General features: G+C 39.7%; 1 protein-coding gene across 4 annotated transcripts in view; it reads right to left on the bottom strand.

The window, feature by feature from the left end:
• Window positions 1-17,258, bottom strand: part of adam17b (ADAM metallopeptidase domain 17b) — a 74,127-nt gene extending 56,869 nt beyond the window's left edge. The window contains exons 1-3 of one of the 4 annotated variants that reach the window (XR_006309585.1): window positions 16,631-17,258; window positions 5,773-5,905; window positions 224-357 (exon numbers count right to left, since the gene is read on the bottom strand). Coding sequence is in view for 2 of the 4 variants with exons in the window: in XM_043678071.1 (XP_043534006.1) it covers window positions 224-357; window positions 5,773-5,905; window positions 16,631-16,982 (619 nt within the window). In the remaining 2 variants the exon portion in view is untranslated. The remainder of the gene's footprint in view (window positions 1-223; window positions 358-5,772; window positions 5,906-16,630) is intronic. The other 3 variants (XR_006309583.1, XM_043678071.1, XM_043678080.1) reach the window with 3 other exon arrangements.
• Between the last annotated feature and the right edge of the window lie 2,105 nt (window positions 17,259-19,363).

Here is a 19,363-nt window from a genome sequence, read left to right as displayed (position 1 = left end):
GATTCAGTTTAAGTCCAAGTTTCAAAATTTCTGATTAATTCATTCCGCTTCAAGTACAAAGTGAATTAATATATAGTATTTTGAATAAATGAACTTCCCTTTCTACAAAATGCCTTTCATATTATTGAACATGAATTTTGCTTAGGTTTATACTTTCAATGTAGCAGTGCTACAGCCTACAACACAAGTATTGTATGGCATACATTGAACATTTAACACTTACCAATCACATGGCCAATAAAGAAGTTCTTCCATTGCACAGGATATTCTTCTTCATTTCCATATCTGTCCACTACTACCGCTCTGAAAGTATCAGAAAATTGCTCCACGCTTGATGTTAAATACAATCTAAAATTTCTATTAAAAAAAGACAAAGATAAACAATCTGGTTATAACACAGCTCTTATGTCAAACAATTGTTAGAAACATACAGATTTGCTCTGCACACTTACACAAAATGATATACAGAGAGGAATTTTAAAAGGAATTAGCATAGCAAAGCCATTTAAATGAATCTATAGCGCATTCTTTGAATTAGGATGGGAAGGAAAAAAAAACTTTCATGAAGAGTTGTGGAATTATTTTCTAAAAATCTCAATTCCAAAAGCTTAAAGATAGATAAGATCACATTTTCATCATCTGTCTTACAGCTTTTTTGATTCAATCATGAGATGGGGGCATTGCTAGGCAACTGTTGACCTTCCCTAATTAAAGAGAGTAGAGTGTCTTCTTGAAGACTTGATCAACTTGCTAAGCAATTTTAAAAGTCAATTAAGAGATTATCACATTTCCACAGATCTAGAATCACAACTAGGTCAGAAGACGCAACGATGACACATTTTGTTTGCGAATGAATAGTAGTGAACCAGATGGATTTTCAATGACAATCCAATAGTCTGACAATCATCATTACTGATACTAGCTCATCATTACAGATTTAATGAACTGAGTTTAAATGCCCCTGCTACTACCATTGTATTTGAACATATGTCTTCAGATCATTAGCCCAAGTCTCTGGATTATCAATCCTTGTAAATGAACTAAATAGTACTGTGCTCTTTCTTATTTGAAAACTCTCAAATGATGGGAAGGAGACAGTGACTAAAGCTATAGAGTATCCTTCCACTTAAATATATCACAGTTCATGTGAAAATGCTGACTCTTCAATTTTTACATTTTCTACAATAAAATCACTGTTTATTTGAGAGTTTGGATAGAACCAGAATGTTCAATAACATATATAACTTGAGAGAAGTTGGGTATGTTATATATCAATATACTACAAAACGTATACTCTTGCATAATACTTGGATTCAGGCAAGATTTAAAAGTTTTAGCAAATATTGAGAAGTGCGTTACTTCATGATATCATTAAACAAATGAAATGTTCTGGAATTTTGTCGACAGTAGAACAAAATTTCAAATTAAGCAAGAGATTTATTCAAGATTCAGCTCATCACCACATTTGAAATGGACGCTTAGGAACTAGAAGTCTATTCAAATTCTCAGTCTGCAAACAAATAAACAATTATATTGTCATATAATTGTATTTCAAGATTTTCTTTGAAAACTGTTTAGGGTAGCACAGCCGTTCTTGTTGATGGCAATCTTTTAAGATGTTGTTGACTTGCTTTGACCTGCTCACTTTGACGATGATCACCACTCCTTTCCCTTCAGCTGCTGGCTCTATACTCACAATTGTAATGAAAATGTCCATTGTAACAGAAAGTTTCTGGACTTCAGCTTAGACCGGAGCAATTCCAGATTTTCATCCATTGAAAGCAAGCTGACATCTCCCCTCTTCTCATGAGAGCATGGATGCCAGCTACAACCACAGATTAGGAATGAGGAATACATGTATCCAATGTATAGAATACATTCCTTACTTGAGGAATAAACACAACTTTTGCTACTATTATATCAGCAGTAGATCATCTGACTAATCTAACCTACTCCACTTTCCACTACAATTATGGCTTGTGCTTCAAAAGCCATTCAGACTGAAATGTACATCTGTAACAGTTTTCCTTCCACTAATAATATTAGTTTGTTTTAAATCAATTACAGTCAACATACCTATACAATTCACACCAAGTAACACTATTTCATAGAAACATGCTAGCCAGCTGTCTTTATCTCCAGCATGTATTCTAAAATACCCTTAAAGCGCACAAACTAAGGGAACACAAACAATAAATAACACAAGTGAAATGCTTATCGGGTCAGATCACTCCATCAGAACTTTTCTCAATATGGCTACCTGCTCTGATCTTAAACAGAATGACAATCAAAAATGTGAAGAAAATACTGCTGTAAGGACAACAATTATATTCTGTTAAAGAAAGTTATATTTCATTCCTCTGATAGGATACAGAGTCTTCATCCAGGAATGAGAAAACTGCTGATTATGTGACTATCTAATCTCACAATAGATCAGGTATCAATCCCAAGAACTAGGTAAAATATATTCTACTCAGTTTCATTAGAAAATATCCTCTTCATCGCATAGATACTACATCTCTTAAATGACTGCCGACTATTCAGACCTCTTGGCATCATTGTAAACCCACCACCACACTAAAACAGCAGCTAATGAACTTGAAAGACCCTATACAGACAACAAGCAAAACTAATGTAATTCACAAAATAACTTGCAAGAACTGTAATAAACACTACATTAGACAAACAGGCAGAAAACTAGCCACCACGATACATGAACATCAACTAGCCACAAAAATACATGATCCACTCTCACTAGTACCTTTACACACCGATGATGAAGGACACAACTTTGACTGGGACAATACATCCATCCTAGCACAAGCCAAACAGAGAAATGCATGAGAATTCCTCGAAGCATGGCACACTAACCAGAAATCTATCAACACACACAGACTTGGATCCCATTTACCACCCCCCAAGAAAGAACAGGAAATGACATCACTAGCCCAAGGAAACCTAAACACAAACAATGGGCCTTACTCCCAATGCTTCACTCGAGGCTCACTGATGTTAACTAGTATGGTGACGAAACGTCTGAAATCGAACCTTCCAGCTCAGCGAACAAACTTACATCCAGAACCTCAAACTGACCTACAAACCTTCTCAAAAGTCACTAAGACTACACTATTTTATTAATTACAGGAATGCTATCATTACTGATTTCCAACCTTTGAGATTTTTAAATTCACTTAACTGTCCACAGGGCAAATTTCCTCTTTGTAAATCTTCAACTTGCTTGTTCTGTTTCACTGGGCAGAGACAAAATACTGCCTCCAGCCAGCCATCACGTGCCATAGGTTATGCATGCCTCAGTCATCCTTGTTGCCTCAAGAAAGTTCACAATCTCCACAGGGCATCTTTCCTGCTCAATGCAAATTATCAGGGGGAAATAGGACGTAATCTGGAATTCATTTCTGTTTTATGACAAAGTTTCAGATTTTATTAGCTTGATGGACAGCTTTTATTTCATTTTTATAATTTCTTTAGTCTCGTGGTTCAAATAAGACCACAAGATGCAAGAGAAGAAGTAGGCCATTCAGCCCAAAGTTCACTCCATACTCAATGAGATCATGGTTGACCTGATAATCCTCAACTCCATTTTCCTGTCTTAACCTCATAGCAATTGATTCCCTTAATGATTAGCCATTCAGTTCAGCTTTGAATATACCCAGTATCCAAACCTCCGCAGGAAATAATTTCACATATTCATGATCCTCCAAAAGAAATTCCTATTCATCTAGCTTAACTTTGTGAGCCTTTATTCTGAGACTTTGCCTCTGCTCCTCACTTTTCCTATAAGTGGAAACAACCTCTCTGCATCTATCCTTTCAACACCCCAAGAAACATACATGTTTTAAATATGTCTTCTCTGACTATTCTGAGCTCCAATGAGTACAAGCCCAAACTATCCAACAGCTTCTCAACAGAAAATTCCTCCACACCCAGAATCAATCTAGGTGATCAACCTGGACAGCCTTTAATGCCAACAGAGCCTTCCTTATAATAACAGGACTCAAACTGTCCACTATATTCCAGCTGTGGCCTGATTTATGCCTTTTACTAGCAAAACATCCCTACTTTTACACTCCATTCCCTATGAAATAGAGGCCAACACACCATTTACCTTCTCTATTATTACAGAATATAGATGCTAGCTTTTTTGTGATTCAAGCACACAAACCTCAAGATCTCTATAGAGCAATTTTCTGCAGTCTTTCCCAATATAGATAACACAGACCTTCTATTTGTTTGACCGAAATGGATATTATATTCCACCTGCCAAATTTTTGCCCACTCATTTAACCTGTCTAAACCTCTCTTTAGATTCCTTGTATCATCTTTACCACTTGTCTTTCTTTTTATGTTTAAGGAAGCTCTGTTTGTTTTAATTTAATTACTAGTTGGCACACAATTTATTTTCTCCTTCTATTATTTCTTTCATCACCCTTACCAACAAATAAGCCAAAATGAATTGGTTTTAATACTCTGTACATAAAGTGGTCACATCTTTCAATACATTACAAAACAAATCAGTATTGCTGAAACACCTACATCAGTGTAGAAGATTAACTTTAGTTTAGGATGAACTTGGTATTGCGAACAAAAATGCATTGTCAATGTTTTTTCTTCTGTACTCATCCGGATAATTCACAAGAATACCAATTTAAGGGGCAAACTAACATTAACATTGAGTGGAGTGTGCCAATTGGTTGGCAAGTGGACTCTGATTGTGGAGGCATTGACTTGGAGGGCGGCACGGTGGCACAGTGGTTAGCACTGCTGCCTCGCAGCGCCAGAGACCCGGGTTCAATTCCCGACTCAGGCGACTGACTGTGTGGAGTTTGCACGTTCTCCCCGTGTCTGCGTGGGTTTCCTCCGGGGGCTCCGGTTTCCTCCCACAGTCCAAAGATGTGCAAGTCAGGTGAATTGGCCATGCTAAATTGCCTGTAGTGTTAGGTAAAGGGGTAAATGTAGGTGTATGGGTGGGTTACGCTTCGGCGGGTCGGTGTGGACTTGTTGGGCCGAAGGGCCTGTTTCCACACTGTAAGTAATCTAATCTAATCTAATCTAATCTAAGTAATCTAATCTAAAAAAAAAATGATGATTAACAGTTAACATTTTAAACTAGGCAAGTTGACTCTGATTGATCAAGGCAGTGCTCTGATGAATGGAAGATGAAATGCTTCAACAATTGTTATCAGCAACGTTCAAGTTCTGTATTAACAAATGATGACTGACAAAACAGCTTGATAGGTGGCATGTTAAATGACAGTGGGAGACAGACAGGGACAAAAATGGAGAACTCAGACTGCTCTTGGCCCAAGCCCCCAGCCATGCCTCATAGCCTATGTACAATGGGACGCCCCCCTCCCCAGAGACCCAGCCTAAGTTATTGGAGCCTATATGCCAAGTATCCCTGCTCTGGTGAGAGGTAAGACAAGCATCTACACAATGTTGTAGCCCCTTACATAGTTACATAGTTGAAATATTCATTCAAACAAAATAAATAAAGTAAAAGAACATTCTGGAATAATGCACGTCACTAATTTCAGTGCTCTGGCCTTACAATAACAACTGAGGCGGGCAACTTTTTTTTTAAAATCATGAACATAGTTTTGAATGGAATGGTTTTCTTCGACAGAAAATACCTTCACTACTTATTAATACTATAAATTGCATAATCATCCCTGTAAAAGTCCACAAAGACTTCCTTATAGATCTGATCTTGTTAATGCAAATAATTACATTAAACAATTTTCCTTCGCATACCTGTTGAGGACTGAAAACTGGACTGATTGTTCAACATGGGACTGTGGTCCTGCATCACGCTTTCTCACAGTGTGCTGACGGATATCCGATAAAGACAGGATGTCATAATCAGTTAACCATTCTTTCAAGATATCTGTGAACAAAAAAGCAGGTTACCAGATTTTCTCTGATGGTATATTATTTATGTATACAATTGCTCTAAGTATCGATTTTGCAATATACGACTTGGATTCAATACAAATTGGTCAACATTTCAGCTGATACAAAATTAGAAACACTAAGCAGAGGAGACAACTCAAATTACAGATTAAGCTGGGATGAAATGAGTGGACAGAATAATGTGATGAAATTTTAAAAAGACAGGTGTAAAATATTGCATTCTGGGAGAATAAACAAACAGCAGAGTCAGCAGAATCTGATTTCCAAAAAAGGATTGGGCTGACATATGGCATGAATGTTACTTTAGACTTCAGTTACACTGAACACAAGAAGAAAAATCCCAAACCACATCCTCCTAAACTTCAATGACAACCATGCTGTCAAACATTCCAAAACCCAAATCATGAGTAGTCAATACGTCAAGCTGGGAATTTGTGTTGCAGACGTTTCGTCCCCTGTCTAGGGGACATCCTCAGTGCTTGGGAGGTTCCTGTGAAGCGCTTCTGTGATCTTTCCTCCGCCATTTGTAGTGGTTTGAATCTGCCGCTTCTGGTTGTCAGTTCCAGCTGTCCGTTACTGTGGTCGGTATATTGGGTCCAGGTCGATGTGCTTATTGAATCTGTGGATGAGTGCCATGCCTCTAGGAATTCCCTGGCTGTTCTCTGTTTGGCTTGTCCTATAATAGTGTTGTCCCAGTCGAATTCATGTTGCTTGTCATCTGCGTGTGTGGCTACTAAGGATAGCTGGTTGTGTCGTTTCGTGGCTAGTTGGTGTTCATGGATGTGAATCGCTAGCTATCTTCCTGTTTGTCCTATGTAGTGTTTTGTGCAGTCCTTGCATGGGAGTTTGTACACTACATTAGTTTTGCTCATGCTGGGTATCGGGTCCTTCGTTCTGGTGAGTTGTTGTCCGAGTGTGTCTGTTGGTTTGTGCGCTGTTATGAGTCCTAGTGGTCGCAGTAGTCTGGCTGTCAGTTTGGAAATGCTCTTGTTGTATGGTAGTGTGGCTAGTCCTTTGGGTTGCGGCACGTCCTCGTTCCGTTGTCAACTGAATTATGTACCTGAACCCCGAGGTTTCTCTGTTCTACAACACTACCTAAGGAGAAAGTGAGGACTGCAGATGCTGGAGATCAGATTCAAAACGTGTGGCACTGGAAAAACTAAGCAGGTCAGGCAGCATCCCAGGAGCAGGAGAGTCGATGTCTCGGGCATAAGCCCTTCATCAGTGCTTTTCTAGCGCCACGCTTTTTAACACTACTTAAGTCCCTGCTTTTAATTATGTAAGTCCTGTCTTTGTTTGTTTTACCAAAGTGCAATATCTTGCATTTGTTGAAATTAAACTCCATCTGTCACTCCATAGCCAATTAATGCAATTGATCAAGATCGCTTTGTAATCTTTGATGACCTTCTTCACTGTCTTCATTATCAATTTTGGTGTTATCTGCAAACTTATTAACCATACCTTCTATATTATCAATTATATTTAATTATAATGCACAAAAACAAGCATGCGCTTTTAGTTTGATGTTTTGTTAAGATTCTAGAGGATATCAGAACTTGAGGCTGAACTGTTCAAATTGTTAATTATTGTTAAGACTTCACTGCCCCCCTTTATATTGCAAATTCAAAGAATGCTGATCTCTGCCACAGTTGCCACTAATTCTGATTGTTTTATTTGGGAAGTTTCATTTGGAGAACATATTTTAAAATATTCAGCATTTGTTTCCCCACAAATATCTGAGATTTAAATCCAAACTGAAACTCCTTTTCAATTGTCAAAGCACAGGAAACATGTTGTTTTCTTGCCATTCAGGACTTTTGAAATACTTTTCCTGACAGCTTTCACATTAGCCAAGCATCAATTTGTTAAAGGAAAATAATTTTTGTATAACCAGAATGAGGTACCCGAGGGTTTGATTTTAGGACCATTGACTGTTGTTTATAACTGACTGAATTGTTTAGGCAGAACAATTTAGAAGTTTATGAACTGTATAAAACTTGATAATATAAATAGTGAACAGAGTAACTGACTTCAAGACAACGGAGAATGTTGAAATAGGCAGACACAATTTAGTGTAGTTAAATATGTGACTGTCTTCATACTGATAACCACCTTGGCAAGGAAAACTGAGAGAGAAAATGCAAAGATACTTCCAGCACCTAAAATCTTCTGTAGAGTTTCTCCATTCATGCCGTCGGACCACCACACACCCCTCCACAACCTCATCCAACAGATTCAAACAGCTCCCCAGTCATGAGCACGAAAAGTGTAAAAGTCAACCTTCCTACAGACATTAAACCATACGAGCTTTACCTTGTCTTTTGATCATTTAAGGGATATGAAGGTTCATTGATCAAGCTAACATCACAATAGCCAGTTGTCTTTGCTACATTTAAACAGCAGAGCAGGAGCAGATGCAGCAAAGAATGCTGCATTCACCTAGCCTACAGTTGCAGCTGCTGCACTGCACACTCAGATGCGCTGGTAAATTCTATCTGAAGCATCTCTGCAAGGAAGTCTGGTCAGTTTTGAGAAGCATTTAACTGTCCTTATCCAAGAAATCAGATTTCTCCAAGAAGTGATGCAAGAACAGACTGAATTTTGTTTTCAAGTTGAACTTTACCAAAGGAGATTTTGGAGAATTGGCTCATCTCCACTCGACTTGAAAAGGATGGAGTGGTCACTAATACAGGACTTAAGAACTTTACTGGTGAATTTATTTTTCCACATGGGAGGATTCTTCACACTAAGTTACTGTAACAGACTAGTAATTTTTATTGTTATAATCATTGTATTTTGAGTATTAATAACTTGCTTAAATACTAGCTGTCAGAGTCTTACCAATGCTGATAATGCCATTGATTTTCATGAAATGATATGGGAGGGAATGAGAATGTGTATAGGGTATAAGCAGGCAGGGAAACAGGTAAGTTCTGAGTTTTGTGAAACAAGAGGTTCAGCTGAGCATGTCTCAGATCAGATAAGAACTTACAGTTTACAATGGGGTGCTGCAGGCAAGGGTAAGGAGCTAACAAGTTGGAAAACATTCATTATGTAGAGCCATTTAACAATGTTGGAAGCATTTCAGGTATGTAAGGTCAGTTTAACAAGGTGAACAGTATTCATTATGTGAAGCCAATTATTCATTGTGTAACCACAGATGGCTTAATCTTTACTACTGACACTTACAAATTGAGTTACCATTACAATTTGCATGTTGCCTAATCTGGATGCTCTTCCCTGTAAAATGACAATATTTCATTCAAAAAATGCTGTCCCAGAAAAGACAGTGAACTCCTGTCTCTGTGCACATGGGCAATTGTTCTCTCTCCCTCCAGGGCCCAGAATAAAGATGAAAGAGGTATAACTACTGTGTCTCTGAGCGTTTTGCTTCTACTGAGGGTGGGAAACAGATGACGACATGCTAAGCCACCATCAAATTTCACCATCTTCTGTCTCTCTGGTTCTAATTTTACCATTTCATCAAAGTACCACAAAGCAGAATGCCAAGACTCTTACCTGAACAGTAACTGAATTGAAATGTAAGAAAGAGATTACAGGTTGTTGTACTATAATATGCATTTCATCAGTACAAATTGGCTATAATGTAATGTGGATATTATTTGGATAACATGAACTTTCTACTCAACAGGTGTAGCAATTTTCTACAGTGTGAGGTCGCATAGAACATAGAACAATACAGCACAGAACAGGCCCTTCGGCCCTCGATGTTGCGCCAACCTGTGAACTATTCTCAGCTCGTCCCCCTACACTATCCCAATATCATCCATGTGCTTCACAAAGGAACACAAATGTCACGTTATAGCAGAAATATCTGTATGAAAACAATCTGTATCAAGGGAGGAAGCAAAACAAACGCAGTAAAAGGTAGAGATAACACAATGATAAAAGTTTTAACTACTTACAACCAAATATTTAGGGCAAATCTTGAACCTTGTGATTACCAACGTAATCGTCCATGAGCTTTCACTAGTGAATATCGTTTATTTAATTAAATGATTACCAATAAAGTAGTGGTAGACAATACAATGTCATCAAGTACTTTGCTGATTAAAGTGCTGTCAACACTCAAAACTTCTAAAGAGCTTATCAGTTTGTGAATAAAAAACTTATTTCTTTGACTGTAGAGGTTAAGCTTCAGTGTTTTCCATTTGCCACATCCCTCAATTAAGTGAGTCCAGTCTGACAATATACAATTAAAGAGGAAGTAGTATAGAGCTTTTATAAAATGTATGTACCATACAGTTTGCCTATTTAGATTCAAAACAAAAATTTTGTTTCCTCCGAGAAACCCATGGAAGAATTATCCAATATGAGAGCACAAAAAAAAAGTGATTGCTCGATTCTTGGGCCTACCAAATCATTAGATTCAACAACACAAACAGTAAAAGTTGAATGCCAAATTTGAAACTAAGGACATGTGCTGGGATTTCAACTGTTTATAATTCACATAAATGACTTGGATCAAGGGACAAAAAGTATGGTTGCCCAGTTTGTTGATGACACAAAAATAAGTAGGAAAGTAGCCTGTTAAGAATGCACAAGGAGACGACAAAAAGATATACAGTACACAGGTTAAATTGGTGAGCAAAGGTCTGCAGTAATGTGGTCTGGCCTATTTTGCTAGGAAGAATGAAAAAAAAAATGCACATCAAAATGGAGAGCGAATGCAGACCTCTTGAGATACAAGAGGGATCTGGATGTCCCTGTGCATGAACCACAAAAGATTAGTAAATAGGAAGAGCAAGTAATTACAAAACCTAATAGCATGTTACTATTTAATAGCAAGAGGAACTGAACACAAAAATAGGGAAGATATGCCTCAATTGTATAAGGTAATGGTGAGACCACACCTCAAGTACAGTGTACTTATTTGACAAAGATGTAAATGCTTGGAAGTAGTTTAGAACATGCTTACAGACTAATACCTGGAATGGGCAGTTGACTTGAGGAAATATTGAACAGACTAGGCTTGAATTTGCTAGAGTTTAAAAGAGTAAGGGGAGTTGATTGAAACATGCAAGATCCTGCCCAGTTTTGGATGTGGAGGGCATGATTCCCCTAAAATGAGAATCAAGAACTCAGGATCACTGTCTAAATGGTTGACCTCTTAATTTTTAGAAATGATGATGCAATTTTTCTTTCAACTTCATAAGTTTTTGGAACTCTCTTACTAAAAAGGTGATGGAAACAGGGCCTTGGAATTTTTTTTTTTAAGATGAAGGATAGATTCTTGCGAAGCAAGAAAGTGAAAAGTAATCAGTGGTCGACAGGTTTGAGGTTACAATCAAATCAGCCGTCACCTCATTTAATGCAGAGTAGCCTGAAGAACCAAATATCCTTCCCCTGCTCCTTGTCTGAATGGCAACTTATATTTCTCAAACTCAACAGAGAAGACAACTCTTAAACCAAGGACACCCAAAAACTGAAAGCGACAAGCTGCAATGTATTTGTGGCTTTATTTAGAGAAATAATTCTAATGCAGAGAGAGTGCAAATAATAGTTGCAAAATAATCATTAGAACAGACTCATTCACTATTGGGAACTTTGCACAAAGTATTTTACTTTTTCCTGTGGTGACTACCAAGAAATGCAATCAGACACTGAAAAATACCTAACCTGCTCCTGGATGACAAGCTCAGCAGTGAGGCTGTGGATGTAGTCTAAACAATGACCTACTTTATACAACATATTTGACAATTTAATTCAAAGCACTGATGTCATTAAGACTAAATAAAGTTTTGACAGCTTAAAAAATTATGTCTTCTCATAATTCATTCTATATTCAACTTAATAAAATTAATCAATCAATCTCAAACTACTTTCTTGAATTAGGATGAGAAATGGCATATCCTTCAGTTTATTACAAGCAGAGCAAGATATCAAAGCCACTTATGACACATGCAATAAAACTTACTCTTACATTGTTAGTCATCAATTTCAAGAGTTGACATACTTCAACATACTCATGCCACCATCGTGAGAAACCAAAGTGCTTCGGATAATTTATCACATTTGCGGTAACCACAGAATGGATTTTATATTAAAAAAATTCAAACCACAAGACCACGTCCACTGGACAAATATATACAATTCACAAGCTTGCTGGAAAATGAATGAAAGGGTCACAATTTTGTATCCCAATTAGGGATATAAAAGGCTATTTATGCACAAAGGCAAGCAGTATGGTTGAGGTCCCTAATGAAAACATTCCATTTGCCTTCACAAAGCAAGTTGCTACCCTGTGAAAAAGGGAGCAGTTGAGATTATGAATATGCTAAAAATTAACAAAAGACCATAGAAATATAGCGAATTAATCAGTTTAACGTAATGCTATTTACCATTTATCAGCCCAAGCCTGAATGTTGTCCATGTTCTGCTACATGGCCTAGTTCAATGTACGCGTAACCAAATATGGTACTCTGCACTGAACACTGAGCACCCTCAATTTTGATCTTACTAGGGGCAGATGGTCACTGAAGTAGTAGATGAAAATGATTTGGCCTCGAACACCACACTGAAGAAACCCTGTACTAATGTCCGAGGCTGGTAATAATCGGCCCATAACTATAGCTTTCTTCCTTTATGCTGGGAATGATAACAACTGGTCAAACATATTCCTCAATTACTACTAGAATTTTGTTAGGGCCCTTTGACAAAACTAGAGGACACAGGTTTAAGGTGAGAAGGGAAAGATTTAAAAAGGATAGGAGGGCTAGCTTTTTCACTTAGAGGGTGGCATGTTATGAAGATGTGGGTGTACCTTTAAGAGAGGTAAAAGCAACAGAACTACAGGACACAGCACTAATAAGGCAACAATGTAACACTGGGTCCAACAACTCGACTAGTTTGTTGCCTGGAGACAAAAAAAACAAATTCTATTCCAATCCAGTTTGGATTGAGTATATTGACAATCTGATGCTTTGGGAGGTATAAGACCAAGGAAAATCAAACAGTGGGAGAAGAACTGCCAAGTCCTAGCATTTAGATTAGATTACTTACAGTGTGGAAACAGGCCCTTCGGCCCAACAAGTCCACACCGATCCGCCGAAGTACAACCCAACCAAACCCATTTACCCCTTCACCTAACACTCCGGGCAATTTAGCATGGCCGATTCACCTAACCCACACATTTTTGGACTGTGGAAGGAAACAGGAGCACCCGGAGGAAACCCACGCAGACACGGGGAGAATGTGCAAACTCCACACAGTCAGTCGCCTGAGGCAGGAATTGAACCCGGGCCTCTGGCACTGTGAGGCAGCAGTGCTAACCACTGTGCAACCGTCCCACCCTGCTTGAAAAAAAAAACTCTCTTAAAAGTACCTTTTCAATCAGTAACCTGTGATGCAGAAATTCCTAACAAGGAGAAAAAAAGACACAGGAAGATCCGAAGACAAGAACCTACAGCTGCCTGGTTTTGAGTTAAGAAGTGTTGTTTTGTAAATCTTAATTGCGAGTTTTAATCGGACTAGTATTGTAGCAGGGAAGATAAAAATAGATTAGAGTAAGGACTTGTACATAGTTGTTAGCTAATTATTTGCTGTTATACTTTAAGAAATAAAAGTTGTTAATTTTTACTTTAAATCGTTCTAGGCCACAAACTTTTACTGCACAGGATAAATCTTTTCTACGTGGCTGGTTTTACATTAAACAGGAGAGTTTACCCAGTGTCATAACAGTTGCGTGTCTGAAATAAGCTGCCAAATGAAGTGGTAGACGTAGGTATAATTACAACATTTAAAAAGGCATCTGGATGGGTATATGAATAGGAAGAGTTTAGAGGGATATGGGCCAAATGGGAGCACATTAGTTTAGGATATTTATTCAGCATGGATGAGAGGGACCGAATGGCCCACTTCCATGCTGCACAACTTTGTTATAACGTTTCTGTTTGAGTGAAAGGTAAGGCTGGTAGGATTACAGAACAAATGGATGAGTAAAGATATTAAAGTTCTAGTCAAGAATAAAAATTAATTATATATTAGATATAGACAACTGGGTTCAAATGAATCTTTTGAACAGTATAAAGATTGTAGGGGCATTCCTAAGAGGGAAATCAGGAAGGTTAAAAAAAGGGATATGAGATAGCTTTGATAAGGTTAAAAAATAATCCAGAGATGTTGAGGTACATTAAGAACAAGAGAACAACTAGAGAGTGAGTAGGGTCCCTCAAAGGTCAAAGGGGTCAGCTTTCTGTTGGACTTCAGGAAATGAGAGAGATATTAAAATGAATACTTTGCATCAGTTTTTACTGTGGAGAAAGAAATGGAGGCTAAAGAACAGAGGGAAATAAATATTGATTATTTGAAAACAGTTCACATTACAGGAGAGGAAGTGCTGGATATCTTAGAAAATGTAAAAGGTGGATAAATCTAGTGTAGCCCAGGATGTTGTGACAAGTTAGGGAGAATATTGCAGAGCCCCTTGCAGAAATATATCTATCATCTATAACTATGGATGAAGTGCCAAATGACTGGACAGTGGCTAACTTTGTGCCTTTGTTTAAGGAGGGATACAAAGAGAAGCCTGGCAACGACAGAACAATGAGTCTGACTTTAGTGATAGATCAGTTGTTGGCGGTGATTCTGAAAGATAGGATTTATATGCATTTGGAAAGGTAAGGAACGATTAAGAATAGTCAGCATGGTTTTGCGCAAGGGAAATTATGTCTTACAAGCTTGATTAAGTTTTTGAGGAAGTAACCAAGAAGACAAGGCAGAGTGATAGACATTATTTACTTGGACTTTAGTAAAGCCTTTGACAAGTTCCACAGAATAGATTAATTAGTAAAGTTAGATCACATGAGATTCAGGGTGAGCTTGCCAACTGGATGCAAACTAAACTTAAAAGCAAGAGACGGCGATGGAGGATTGTTTTTCAGATTGGAGGCCTGTTACCAGTGGTGTCCCACAGGGATAGGTGCTGGGTCCACTTTTGTTTGTCATTTATATAAATGATTGAATTGATAATATAGAAGGCATGGTTAATAAGTTTGCAGATAACACCAAAATTGATAATGAAGACAGTGAAGGTTATCATCAAAGATTACAAAGCGATCTTGATCAATTGCGTTAATTGGCTGTGGAATGACAAATGGAGTTTAATTTCAACAAATGCAAGATATTGCACTTTGGTAAAACAAACAAAGACAGGACTTACATAATTAAAAGCAGGGACTTAAGTAGTGTTAAAAAGCGTGGCGCTAGAAAAGCACTGATGAAGGGCTTATGCCCGAGACATCGACTCTCCTGCTCCTAGGATGCTGCCTGACCTGCTGTGTTTTTCCAGTGCCACACTTTTTGAATCTGATCTCCAGCATCTGCAGTCCTCACTTTCTTCTTAGGTAGTGTTGTAGAACAGTGAAACCTAGGGGTTCAGGTACATAATTCAGTGAAGTTTACATCACATGTAGACCAGGTGGTTCAGAACATGTTTGACAAGCTTTAATTCATTGCTCAGACCTTAAAGTACAGGAGCTGGGAGATCAAGTTGAAGTTGCACTGAACATTGGTGAGGCCTCTTCTGTAGTACTGTGTCCAGTTCTGATTACCCTGTTATAGGAAGGTTATTATTAAGCTGGAGGGTGTTCAGAAGAGATTTACCAGGATGTCACCAGGAATGGAGTGTTTCAGTCATAAGGAGAGGCTGGATAGACTGGGACCTTTTTCACTGGAGTGTAGGAGATTGAGGGGTGATCTTATAGGAGGTTTATAAAATCATTAGGGGTATAGATAAGGTGACTGACAAGTGTCTTTTCCCTAGGGTGGGGGATTTCAGGACTCAGGGCATATTTTTAAGATGTGACAACAAAGATTTAATAAAAGATATGAAGGCTTTTTTAAAAAAAAAACTCAGTGGTTTGTGTTGTGAAATGATTTTCCATAGGAAGTGGTTGGTGCAGGTATAGTAACAAAAGTTAAAAGATATTTGGATAAACAAATGAATAATTGATATTTGGAGGGATATGGGCCAAGCATAGACAGATGGAACTAGTTTAGTTTAGTATTATGGTCAGCATAGACTGGTTGGTCCAAATGATCTGTTTAGTGCTCTGATTCTATGAGCAATGGTTATATGAGGAAATATTTTATACATAGCTAGGGATTTGGATCTTGAATGTACTGTGGGGCGTGGTGGAGGCAGGTTCAGTAGAGATGAAGGTAATTATCCATTTTTTTAAAAGAGAAAATAATGCAAGGCTAAAGGCGGGGAATTAGATTAAGGGAGTCGCTCTTGAGAGAGCCAACACAGACACGACTAGCCAAAAAAAAACTAACATTTTACGTCCCAATGTTATGGAGGTTCTAGCCTTTAAAAAGATAAACACATCGGAGAAAAACTGTAACTTTGGCCATTGGTTAACGGGAAGTATGAAACTATTCAGGAGAATTTTTTTTTAAAAATTGTCGGTGGACCGATTTGTACCAAAACATTTAACATAAACCACTAATCCTTTGCCCTCCAATAATAACATTAGCAGAAGTTGCCTGTGTGTAGCGCACTAAGTGTTGTCACTTTCTCGAGGTTTAAAAAGACACAGCCCCACCACCGCCAATAACAACTCTTTTTCATCTTTCCTGTTGACAAACAGACCCGAAGGAGAGCCGCCCGGAGACGGAGTAAACCACAGCCTCAGTGTTTCCGAGAGAGAGAGAGAGAGAGACTCTGTCCTCTTACCGAACCGATCATCATGGCGCCCGGCTCCCCGGCCAGCGACCGCGTCTCCCAGGACAGCCACCGCCAGCAGCACAGCGCCGGCGAGGCCTCGCACGGTCATCGCCCAGATCCGCAGAGCTCCTGACCAGAAGAGCGGGCCCGAGCTCTCACCGATCCCGCGGCTCCCACATCGCCCAGATCCAAGTCCAAGTTCACTCCAGACTCGCTCTTCCTTCTCCCGCTCCACGGCAACCGCTCCGGCCGGGACACCGGTCAACCCGGAAACACTTATCTGGGTAGGGACGCCGCCGCCATCTTGGTAAAGGAACCCCGCGGCCGAGGTGGGAGGTTGGGGAAAAAGACGAAGTCGCATTTAAATGAGATCTTTCGCGACTGCCAGCCATCCCTCACCGTTTTACAGCCAACTGGGTAATTTTGAAACACTGTTTCTGTTATAATTTGGAAATGAGTTAACTGATGATGGACACAACTGCATCAATAGTAATGACATTCACGATGCTGCACGGGGAACAAATCTTGTTCCAAGTGATGTGTGTTTGATGGTTGCCACAGACTGTACACAAAGACACTGACAGCGGAGGTAGCAAAACACTATTCCTGCCAGTATGTACATTTGGGTTTCTGCACATTAAAATAATCTGCAATTGTATTTCTCCAAACATACCACTTTTCATGTAAAAGCAAAAAACGATGCATGCATTAGCACTGGTATCTGTAAGAGTCACGTTACCCAATTCTACATTGTCAGAAAGAAAATTATCACCGTTCACACAATTAACTTGAGTGTTAACTCTCGTCGATTCCATTTCCATCAGTGTCTGCACATGCAATGCGTGCATGTCTTTTAAGTTGTGCATGTCTCCTAATGTGTATGCCCCAGCAGGAAAGAGTGAGTGAGTGGTTGACCATCCTTCAGCAGCTTCCACTGTTGTTGGCTACGTCCAAGCCGGTCATTCTGGCTGGAGACTTCAACTGTATCATTGATGCAGACAGACGATCCGGAGGGGAGGACAGAAAACTGGACGCCACGTCCAGAGTCCTGATGGAAACGGTCAAAGATGCCAAGCTGCACAAGGTCTTCAGCACCCCTGCAGACAGAGCGCAGCATAGATATACCTGGTCACGGGCAAACGGGTCTGTAGTCTAAGATTAGGTTACCCATTTGTGTCCAAAGCGTTTTCGGTCAGATCCACCAATGTTAGGCCGGTGTTCTTCACTGATCACTGCCTCCTGCTGGCCAACTGTCACCTACAGGACAAGCAGCAGGCTGGCAAGGAAACATGGAAGCTGAACACAAAGTTGTTGATCCCAGAAAACACTGAGGAGCTCAAAAGGGATTACACAGGTTTGAGAACCTTGAAACCACTCTTTGAATCTCCAGTGGACTGGTGGGAAATGGTCAAAGGGAAATATCAAGAGGTTCTTTATCCTCAAAGGTGTGCAGAAGGCGAGAAAGAGGCAGGGAAAACTGTCACAACTCCAGGAAAGTATGCAGAACCTACTCCTGCTGCAGACGATGGGGGTCAACATCACGAAGGATCTCCAGGAAACGAAGGACTAGCAAGCCTCACTCTTTGCCGTAGAGACCTCCAAGATAATCTTCCGGTCCAGGACGAGATGTGGAGCAGGACGAGATGAGTTCATGTTCCTTTTTCCAGAAGGTACACAATGTGAGCTCCGTGCTCAACAGCCTGAAGGAAGAAGATGGCTCGGTAACGTCATCTCAGTCTGACATCATGAGAATCAGAAAATCCTTCTATACCAGTCTGTATGACACAAGCCCCACTGACAGCGCGGCCTCCCAGTCATTCCTGTCCCCTATCAGCAAGGTTTTAGATGACAGCATGCAGGAGAGGCTGGACAGCCGCTACCTTTGGAGGGGTCAAAAAGTGTGTTGCTGGAAAAGCACAGCTAATCAGGCAGCATCCAAGGAGCAGGAGAGTCGATGTTTCAAGCATAAACTCTTCATCAGGAATGAAGTCCTCACTTTTTCCTCGCTATCTCTGGATGAGCTGACCAAGGCCTCGAGTCCTTTGAAAAGAATAAAACTCGGGAAAGCGATGGCTTACCGGTTGGCTCAATTCTGCTGTATAGGACTTGATTGGGCAGGAGCTGCTGGAGGAGTATGTCAGTATGCTTTTAGCAGATACCATGAGCGAATCCATGAGGAAAGGTATCATCACCTTCATCTGTGAGCAGAAGGGGGAGAGAGAGGAAATTAGAAATTGGCGATCAATCTCACTGTTAAATGTGGATTACAAAATCTTGTTAAAGGTCATTGCCAATCAGGTCAGGTCTACTCTGGGATCGGTGATTCACCCCAACCAAACCTGTTCTGTACCAGGTAGGAAGATCGCTGAGAGCCTTGCACCAGAGATACAATCGCCTACGTGCAGGACAGAGAGGTGGACACTTGCCTCATCAGCCTGGACCAGGAGAAAGCCTTTGACAGGATATCGCACACATACATGAGAGATGTTTTCTCCAAAATGGGCTTTGGGTAGTGAATCTGCAATTAGATCCGACTGCTCTACATCAATATTGTCAGTGCAGCCTCAATCAATATGTGGGAATCGGAAAGCTTTCCAATCAGATCTGGAGTCAGACAAGGCCTCCCACTCTCTCCTGCTTCGTTTGTGTGCTGTATAGAGCCGTTTGCCGAGTCCATCAGGAAGGATGTGAGCCTGAGAGGGGTGACTATTCCTGGCTGCAGGAGCCTACAGGTTAAGGCTT

The sequence above is a fragment of the Chiloscyllium plagiosum genome, chromosome 3, assembly GCF_004010195.1.
Source record: "Chiloscyllium plagiosum isolate BGI_BamShark_2017 chromosome 3, ASM401019v2, whole genome shotgun sequence".
NCBI classification, from domain to species: Eukaryota; Metazoa; Chordata; class Chondrichthyes; order Orectolobiformes; family Hemiscylliidae; genus Chiloscyllium; species Chiloscyllium plagiosum.
The sequence above is the reverse complement of the archived record's forward strand: the minus strand, read 5'-3'. Positions and strand labels throughout refer to the sequence as shown.